This window comes from Sorghum bicolor, chromosome 4, assembly GCF_000003195.3.
Source record: "Sorghum bicolor cultivar BTx623 chromosome 4, Sorghum_bicolor_NCBIv3, whole genome shotgun sequence".
In the NCBI taxonomy this organism is placed as follows: Eukaryota; Viridiplantae; Streptophyta; class Magnoliopsida; order Poales; family Poaceae; genus Sorghum; species Sorghum bicolor.
The window spans coordinates 7,626,527-7,636,161 of NC_012873.2; the positions used below are offsets into that span (position 1 = coordinate 7,626,527).

Genomic DNA, 9,635 nt, shown 5'->3' on the forward strand with positions numbered 1-9,635 from the left:
AATAAGCACCAACTGGACGGTAGCTTGGTTATTGCCGTACTGCAGTTTCGTGACTTCGTCGGCATGGATAATACTAAGGTGACACCAATAGTTCTGCTCGCCTTGCTCATCCTCGGATGTCTCGCGTTAGCACACTGTAAGTACATATTTAATTTACTCGATTGCAAGATCTGCCTTATAGTATTTTAAGTTTAATTATTTTCCCCATTTATTTATCTATACTTGAAATGCATGAAAAATTCCTATACATGAAATAGGATCTCTGAATTTGTGGTACAAAGTAGTGAAGTGATGCAATGTATAAAACTTGTAGGCGAAGCCGATGGCGCAAGATCCGGTGGTCATCTACAGCTAGACGATGAGGCGAACAGTAGCAAAGTGTATGTGATATACGGTACTTGTTACTGTTGTGAGTCTTTAAACGGAGAGCCTTGCTACAATACAAGGGAAGACTGTAGGAGGGTCTGCCCTGTTTGCAGTCCACACTGCAAACCCCCTGCGTCGTCACGTTCTCTTCGGATTAATTCCAGGCTACCGGTTGCCTACAAAAAATTATCCACAGGGTCTTGAGAGAACTTGGGCCTCGATGTGCAAGAAATGAAATATTATATTTCTAGTTTCGTTCCCTTCATCTCGGAATATATAATAAGAACTGTGGAAATAGTTTGAAGGCTTCGTCGTCAAAATAGTTTTCCTTCTTTTTGATTGTTACCTTTTTCAATCACAAATGAGATGTACAATGTACTCGCTCACACAACACTAGAACATATATATACAACTATACCAGTAACAGTAATTTATTCCCCTCCCGTTCCTCCATATCAATTCCTCGTGAACAATAAAGGCCAGGTTGGAACGTGCACTTTTTTCCCCAGAATTTTAACATAATTACGGTTCCATGACTGGCATAGTGATGCCTCGTATAGCTCCGTATATTTTATCTTGTTCTCCATTCCAATTTTTTTTTCAAGAGAACCAAAACTACTTTAACAATTCCACACTAATTCCCAAACTACAAACAAAAAAAAAATCATAAAATCAAGGAAGTGTGGTACTTTGTCTAGGTCATCCCACAATCTTTCTCGCAAAAAAAAATCTTTCTCCTAGTTGAGAAACTTCAATATTTAACCGTCAATGTGAATGCCTTACTTTTTGAACAATCAATTCACGTGCCTTTCAAAATAGACTTGCATATTTTTTGGTTTGAGGGTTTTTATCTCATTGTCCCATTTACCTTTTTTTCTTTCTCCTCTTTCCCTTTACCCTTGGTATCTGTCATATAATTGGCCCTTCTGGCTCAGTACCAACTAGGTTTGGGCATGCCCAACCTTGGATGTTGCCAACATCTTCCTTAACCGTCATCACCACATGCATATCCGCCCCCGAAGCCATCCCTTTACCCATGAATGCCTCTCTCTTGGCTCACATCTGCCACTTGGACACCCTACACCTGTAAGAAGAAGCAAGCGGAGACTCGGGATGCCATCATCAGTTTGGTGACGTCGGTGTTGAGCGGGGCAGTGTTAGGGTAGTGGTGGTGTCAAGCATGTGTGGGCTGCTGCATCGGAGTCGGGTGGTGCAACATGGGATTGTGGGCTTGTCGAGTCGAGATGGGACGAAATGAGGGTAGGGCAGGGTTTCTAGTCATTATTGGGGTATTTTGGCCACCTCACACTACTAGAGTATTTCTTTTGCATAGCATTACCTTTATTGGAGGTGAGCACACCTCCCGACTGCCTCCGTTGTTCCGATCCAGGTCGCCCTCCTGAAAGCCCAGCTCGGTTAACCATCGATTAACCGAGGTAATTGCGTAATAACAATCTATTAACGGAGGAGGCGGTTGATTTAAGGTGACCGCCTCTGTTAGTGGATTAACGGAGGCGGTCATTATAAAATAACCGCAAACCAAAGGAGGCAGCGACGCACAGTCTATCTGTATATTAGTTGTCTCACCTATAATATATAAGTTGCTACAAAATGGCAGCATATATTGCACATATAGATTGACACAACAGAATTTGCCATCAGATTTAGTTTTCAGTCAAGTTTTCTTTCAGAATTTTTTAGTTTCATTATTCAGTATGTTTTTTAATATTTTTTTTAGTTTCACTTCTCAGTCACCCTTTTAGATTCGAATACATTCCTATATCCTACATATATATTAGTTGTATAATAACTTCCTCTATAAGTCGGCACCTTATGAAAATGCTTGACGTTTGGGCAGAGTAGGGTCACCTTCTTGACGTTTGGGCAACCTGTCGCGGCTTATCGCAGTCCATGGAGAATTGGAGATGATGCAAGCTATAGAGCCGATGTAAACGAAGTAGCAGCTTTAGGATTACATGATAGTATTTAAATCTCCTAGCACATATTTACACATAGTTGTAGAGATAATAATAACTTCCTCTATAAGTCGGCACCTTATGCAATGCTTGATGTTTGGGGGGAGTAGGGTCACGTTCTTGACGTTTGGGCGACCTGTCGCGGCTTATCGCAGTGCATGGAGAATTGGAGATGATGCAAGCTATAGAACCGATGTAAAAAAATTAGTATATTATCAGAGTGGCAGCTTTAGTATTACATGATAATATTTAAATCTCCTAGCACATATTTACACATAATTGCTACTTAAAATAACTTTAAAACATATGTAAGTAGGGTCTAATTTTATTCACTCATCATATAGAATACACTGGTGCAGACGAAATTAAAAACAAATACAACATTCAAACTTTATAGCAATTCAAAGAAAATATTTTTGTTTTTTTTTGTTTGGATGAGCATGACATACAGAGTAGCAGGGCTGGTCGGGCGCCATACATCACTCTAAGTGGAAATGAGGACGCCGTGAGGTTCAGTCGCGTGAGTAGGCCTAATATAGTTTCTATATCTATTAATTTTTATATATAGACATTACATATAAAAATCATAGTCTCAATTTATAATTTCTATAGAATAAATGTTTTATCCAATCACATACATTCTCTCTCTATTCACTACCAATCACATTCTTTCATGTCTTAGTTCTTGTGTACATATGATTTCTAACTTAAACCTGATTTCTATAATTTTTGCTCTCTCTTTAATAACTATCTTATCATATTAGCAAAACTCTTAGATGACAGTATCGAAACTACAATGGTTTATGTATTGGGAGTGGTCTAACGACCGATTCTTGGAGCATGAAACCTGGCTTGACAATGTAATGATGAGGTTTGGATGTGTTGTACCTAGCCAAATAATTTGTTTTCTCCTAGTTTTATTAGCATCGGATTGGTTTGTGTGGCACACGAGGGGGGCCCTGGAGTCACTGTCTTATGTACAGGGGAGAAACCTGAAGGTGTTAAAGAAGCTTGGAGGAGTTTTGTAAAGACCATGTAGTGAGGCCCAAATGACTCACCTTGGAAATGGGTGTCAGTATTTGACGACCGGTGACATGTTATAGAGTTAGAGCATCGTTTGGCAAATCTATTTGGCATCGATATAAATTTGGCAAAAGAAAAAAATTTAGTCTCCAACAGTTTGGCAAATGAACTTGGCATTTTTAGTAACTTGGCATTCTACCCTTCTGCACACGCATCTTTACGCGCGCGTACTCGGCTTCGCATTCTCGTCGCGCGCCACCACCTCAGTTCCCGCATGCACATGTCCTATTCTCCGGTTCCCGCGCCAAAGACTAGTTCATGTACGCGTCAACACAGATCTTCATTTGCCTTCGCTTTGAGCAGATCGATGCCAGCAGCCGCTATCCACAGTTGAAGGGGAGACGCCAGCGGCTACAGAAGGTCATCGAAGGGGAGAGCTGTCCTGCGTTGAGGTACGGCTTGCAGCTCTACTCCCTCTCGTTCTCCATGATTCAGTGCCTGTCGGTTGTTGCTAGCATTGAAGTCGGCATCTGCTAGTTTGCGTAGTCATTGTCTACATAGCAATCATCTTTTTCCGTGATGTTTGTTGCCTTTTTTTTTTTTTAATTTAGCAAGTTAAAAATACCAAACTCTTGGAGATGAACTATTTTTTTACTTGGCATATGTTTTTGGGAGTTGGCAAATCACAAGATTTGCCAAGTATAATTTGGCAAACTCTTGGAGATGTTCTTACCCGGGATGATGTTTGAAGGGTTTCGGCGTATGCACCTCGTGAAAGTACACAACCCTTTTAAAGTGTAAAACTAATGTTTAATCAATCATGCTTATGGTCAATAGTGGTATGGACTTCTTTAATAGATGGGATCGATAGATGGGTTCCTTTGGCAAGGGAATGGACGGTTCAGATGGAAACTTAGACCAAATCCAATTGTTGGTTTACTCTAAGAAGATGATGGTTTCACATAAGTAAATAAGTTCTTGAGGTTTAAGGCAATAGGAGTTGTTGCTAATTTAGTTGCTTGTGTCAACCTCATAAGCCTTCCCTTGACTTAAGCCACATGTCATACTTTTCTACACTTCTGGACTACATTTCGATGTTGTCACCCTTTTTCATTGTCCCCCCTGGTCCCCCATAGCTGTGGTGTCGGCGTCGGCGGTGGCGGCGGAGCACTCGTCTCCAAAGATCCATGCCGGCGAATGGATTACTTAGAAGCGCGCCAGCGTTGGCGGCGGCCTGAGGACTCCTCCCTCGGCATTTTTGAGCCCGGACCAAGTATTCAAGGTGGGTTTCTTGATTTCTTTTCTCCAGGAATCGTCCCTCTGTGCTGCGTGATTTGGTCGTTTCGCGTGATTTGGTCGTGATATGATTCTATTGAGGCTGCAGGGTTTTTTTTTACAACAACCAAACTTAAATTTATTAACCACAACAAATAGCTGCTAAAATAGTGACAAAGTTGAGATCTATATGGAGTAGAGCCTGAATGAGTGAGCATATAGATCCACAATGGGGCTGCAGGGTGGGATCCAGGTCGGTTACCGTGGATGATTGTTGTGGTGTGTTTTTACTGGTGCTAGTAGGTAGAGATGCACCGCTGTCAAAACTCAAAAGGAGACAAATTGGGCTTCTTTCTGTGATTCTATTTGTATTTGTGCATCAACATCGCCCCTTGTTTGTAGGGAAAATTGTCAATTTCCTGAGCAGTATTTTTGTCTTTTTTTGTAGGTATAAACATGACCTGATGAGCAGTACTTTTGGCATATGATGTGCGTTAGATAACCGTCAGGATTCCTGGGGCCTTATTAGTACAACCTTTTGTCAGTTCTGTAATGAACGTTGAACCCATGCTCAAACGGAGTATTGTGTTCAGAAGAATGTCAGGCCTGGGACCTGTAGGAATGTCAGGCCTGGGACCTATAGAATTGATAGATTCTTTGAACATGTGCGATTATGTGCTCAGGTTATTCGCCTGTTCCTCCGTTTGGAATATGCTAGTATGAATTCCTAATCGTTTAATTTTCACTTTTCAGAACTGCATATTTATAGTACCTACTAATTCACATTTAAACCACATACAGGTTGCATGCCATTAAGCAACCTGCGCCTCTCCCTCCATCCTGCTCTTCATCCGACTTCCATAAGCGTGGCTGTGCCTCGCCAGTCGTGACTCCTCCCATTCTCACCTGCTGTCCGTTGGCCTCTCCTCGTGTAGACGCACAGCCGCGACTAAAGATGACAACGGGGACCCGATCCCCGAATCCCTACGGAGAATTCTTCTATTAGGGGACGGGGATGAAGTTAGTTTACTCTCCACAGAGATCTAATTGGTAGCAAAACAGTCCCTGTCGGGTCTGGCGGATACGGGGAGGGGGATCCATCCCCCGACCCCGTTCCCCGCAAACCGGCCCCGCTATGAGCACATTCACACACAACTCAAATCAGCCCACCAAAGCCCAACATTGGTTTGAGTATATATATGCAAAATCCAACCCTAATCCCTTGTCTCTTCAGTCTCCCAGCCCCAGCGCCACACTCGGCCTCCCCGCAGCCACCAGAGCACCAAGCGCTGACGTTGCCAGCGATTTGGCCTTGATTCGCACCCTCACGCGAGCGCTAGCGTGCGCCTGCGCCGACGATCTCCCCACGCAGCCACGCTCAACGATCCCAGAGCCCCAGCCAGTGAGCCAGCTGCACCTTCCGCTCGGCGTGCAGCATGCCTTGTGCTCCTAGCGGCTAGCGCTAATGCAGGAGACTAGCTGCCGCAGTGCTGCTCATACTTTCTCTGTAGAAAATCGATCTTGCGTCTCTGCTCTCCAGTCCAGTTTCTCATCCTGGTTGGGGACAACAGAGGTGCGAAGGTGGTTCTTGCCTGACATAAATAAGCACAGATCCTTATCCACGCAAGCACTAGTGGATCTGTTAGATTTTTTTTAATTTATTTGCATTTTGGTCAGCAAGGGAGCTGTGATTTGTAAACTAAGCAATCTTATCTCGTGCTGTTGCAAGATATGTTTTGTAGTTGAACAATTCTTCTTCTAGATTGTTGATGATTCGAGTAGTTGTTTATTCGGGGACGGGGACCCCGTCGGGGATACTTTCCCCGCTCGGGTTTGGGGATGGGGGAGAGAACATCCCCGTGAGCTTTCACGGGGACGGGGATGGGGAAAAAATTCCCCCGCGGGTACGGGGATGAGAGACTTGTACCCGACGGGGAATTCTCTGTTGCCATCTTGAGCCTCGACACATCCACCTCACGGAGCGCCAGAGCCCCTCGTGATGCGGCAGCGGCAGGGCATAGCAGCAGCGGCAAACGTGGGGTAGCACAAAACGACAGCGACTCAGAGCATGGCCAGACTGGCCTTGCTCATCAATGTTGGCATGGCAGCCCGTTGAGCCGTCGTATCCATTGACACGACAGGACATGGCTAGGAGCGTCTAGTGCCATGCCTGGGTTGAGACTTAAGCACGGTGATACAACATGACACAATATTAATTGTGCCACTATATATTTGTGGGTGTTATTTGGATGTCTAGGTTCGTAGTATGTTCCATGCATCTAGACACATCCTATGTCTAGACTTAGAGAATCTTTATTGGACTTAGCGAGAAGCTAAAACGACACATATAATGAGACAAAAGGGAGCACAAATCAATATACCATAGGAGCCGAATACAATAACAATATTAAAACAAACACACAAACATGTTTATAATTTAGAATAACAGAAATCACATAATGATAAAATTAAAGCAAATACTGGAAAAGACACTGCAGCACGGCATGGTCTCCACTCTCCAATGTTGAATCCTGTTTCACTAAGATGTGATTACTCCTGATGCGGTGTAGCCTCGCCTTCATGAGCATCCTGTACTGGTAAAATAGGAGGCCTGACGAACATGAACGGAGGAACACTAATCAAGTAGTCATCATCTGGCTCCCTCTGGTACACCTTTTTCACCTCCCTGGTCTTGAGATGCATGCACACGATGATGCCAGTTATACCGAGCTCCAAGAACACGAACTCGGCATTGTCTCCAGCACCAACCACCGTTACTACAGCGGCGTCCTCATCCCCATCGCCTATCGTCTCCCAACCCTCTTGCTCCATGAGATGGCCACAAGTCTCACGCACAGAAATGCTATCCTTAAGCACCCACCCATTGTTGGCGCTACCACTACCAGTGCTAGCGTCATCGTGCTCGTGGTCATCTTTCATCTTTCGGAGCCAGACATTGAGCCTATTCTCGCTATCCACATGGAAGAGGTAGAGGACATAGTCATCCCCCCGGCAGTGGACAAGGTTGCCTGGGTACTGATCAAGCTCCACACCCTTAGGGAGATCGACGATGAAGAATTCCTCCTTGCCTAGGTCTAGTCCCAAGATGTACCCTGCTTGGGTTGCCATGTAGATCTTGCCGCCAGCGAGCACAGTAGTCGGCAGGATCTGGATCGGCGACTTAGCGAGGGAACCCGTGGCTATGCAGTGGACAGCCCAGGAGTCAGACCGCAGGACACACACCACCACCGTGACCATATTTTTAGACTCACTGGTGCGGACATCTACGCGATAGCACAAGGTGCCGTCGCCATGGTCGGCAGGAAGGAGCATATCATGAGGGTACTCTGAGAAGGTCAGCAACTGCGGCGCCTGCGGGAGCACTGTGGGCTTGTCCATGTCAGGGTATAGTAGTGGAGAGCGCACAGCGAGACCAGCGTGGTGGAAGGTCTCACCGTTGCCACCGAACTCGAAGAGGACCACACCATTTCGGCAGTCCCAAACGTTTGGTGTCGGCAAGTTGCCGAAACCAAAGTCAGCGAGGACAGCACTCGCCTCCGGGCTAGAGGCATCTGGTTGTAGGAGTGGAATGAACTCCGAGCTAGTGATGCCAGCACTAGAGACGTAGATACCGAGTAGGCCTGGTGGGTAGCCCGCCTGCTTGGAGGCACCATGTAGCCAGAGCTTGCTGGTGAGCGCAGCACTAACGAGGCTGCTTGGGCATCCAAGGCGGAGAAGGATCTTCTGAAGGAGATCGCCATTGGTGAGCACGTTGGAGTCAGAGGTGCCCTTCTTTGCTGATGTTGGTGATAGCTCCATTGTGTTGGAGCTGGGGACGATGATGTGGGCGGAGGAGTGGAGGGAGATGTGGTTGGGTCAAAGGCGGTGGAACAACAGGAGGCAAAGGATGAGCGTGCAGGCGGAGGTGCACGGGGTGGCGCGGAGGAGGGAATTGGCGGAGGCGTGGGAGGAGAAGGGCCTGAGGTGAGGAGGATGGCGTGGTGCGGTCCCCTTTTTATTTCTACCTGAGGGTATGCCAAATTGCATTTCTATCCTTATTTTAACTTTTTATTGCATGTTTGTTCTTATATCTTGTCTTGGCACTTTTTACATACACCCCCCCAAAAAATAGTTTATACAATTCTACTCTTACCAAAGCCAATAAAGTAATATATTTCATGAATTCATGGGTATCAAGGTATAAGAATTTTTTGGAAGGAGGGAAGGATCTATGAGGATATAATTGAATATGCCAGGGCATTATAGTCTTCTGCTCCTTCAATTTAATTTAACTTTTTATTTGTTATAAGAAAAAAACTCTTCGCATGACCATATTAAGAAATAGCGGCCATGGAGGATGTAAATTAAATAAAAGCAACAAACAAGTAAAGTTAAAAAGAAGACCTAAACATGCAATTAGATGTCAAAGTAAGGGTAGTTAAGCAATTATGCCTTATTTTATGGTTGCCGCCCCCTCCGTTACTAGTCAAAAGGAAGCCGTGTCACAAATAAATTGTATAATACTATATTACAGCAAACCTGCCTTTCGAGAACTAGGTGTGACGACAGTTGTCTCAAGCAATCACAGGTCACAAGACACGTTGTATATTAGCTGGAATCATGAAAATACTTTAAGATAATCACAAATGTCATATATGGATGTAGTTGTAAGTTAAGTGGATCCAGATAGTTTTTTGTGGTCAGCATGTCTGTTATATATAGGTGTCATAGTGTCGACATATTAAAGGTCTGCTAGGGATATGTTGGTGTCGACACATTAAAGGTCTGCTAGAGATATGTTGGTGTCAGCACATTAAAGGTCATGTTGGGCTGCCAACAACTTCTTGGGCCATGGGTCGCAACTGGGTGACAATTCGTCCAAGACTCAATACAAAGGGCCAATGGTATACAAAAGGGAGAGGGTATCAGTTATTCAGAACCCAACAAGTTTCTTGCTCGGCTCAACCTCATCAAATTTTCCTTCTATTGCTCATC

The 9,635-nt window shown here is 44.7% G+C and overlaps 1 protein-coding gene across 1 annotated transcript; it reads right to left on the reverse strand.

Moving 5' to 3' along the window:
- Positions 7,048 to 8,611, reverse strand: LOC110434402. The gene has a single exon (XM_021458339.1). It carries the CDS (start codon positions 8,457 to 8,459, stop codon positions 7,191 to 7,193), a length of 1,269 nt encoding a protein of 422 aa, XP_021314014.1. The 5' UTR covers positions 8,460 to 8,611; the 3' UTR covers positions 7,048 to 7,190.

Coding starts and splice junctions, on each gene's coding strand:
- LOC110434402 (XM_021458339.1), bottom strand. CDS start 8,459: ATGGAGCTATCACCAACATCAGCAAAGAAGGGCACCTCTGACTCCAAC.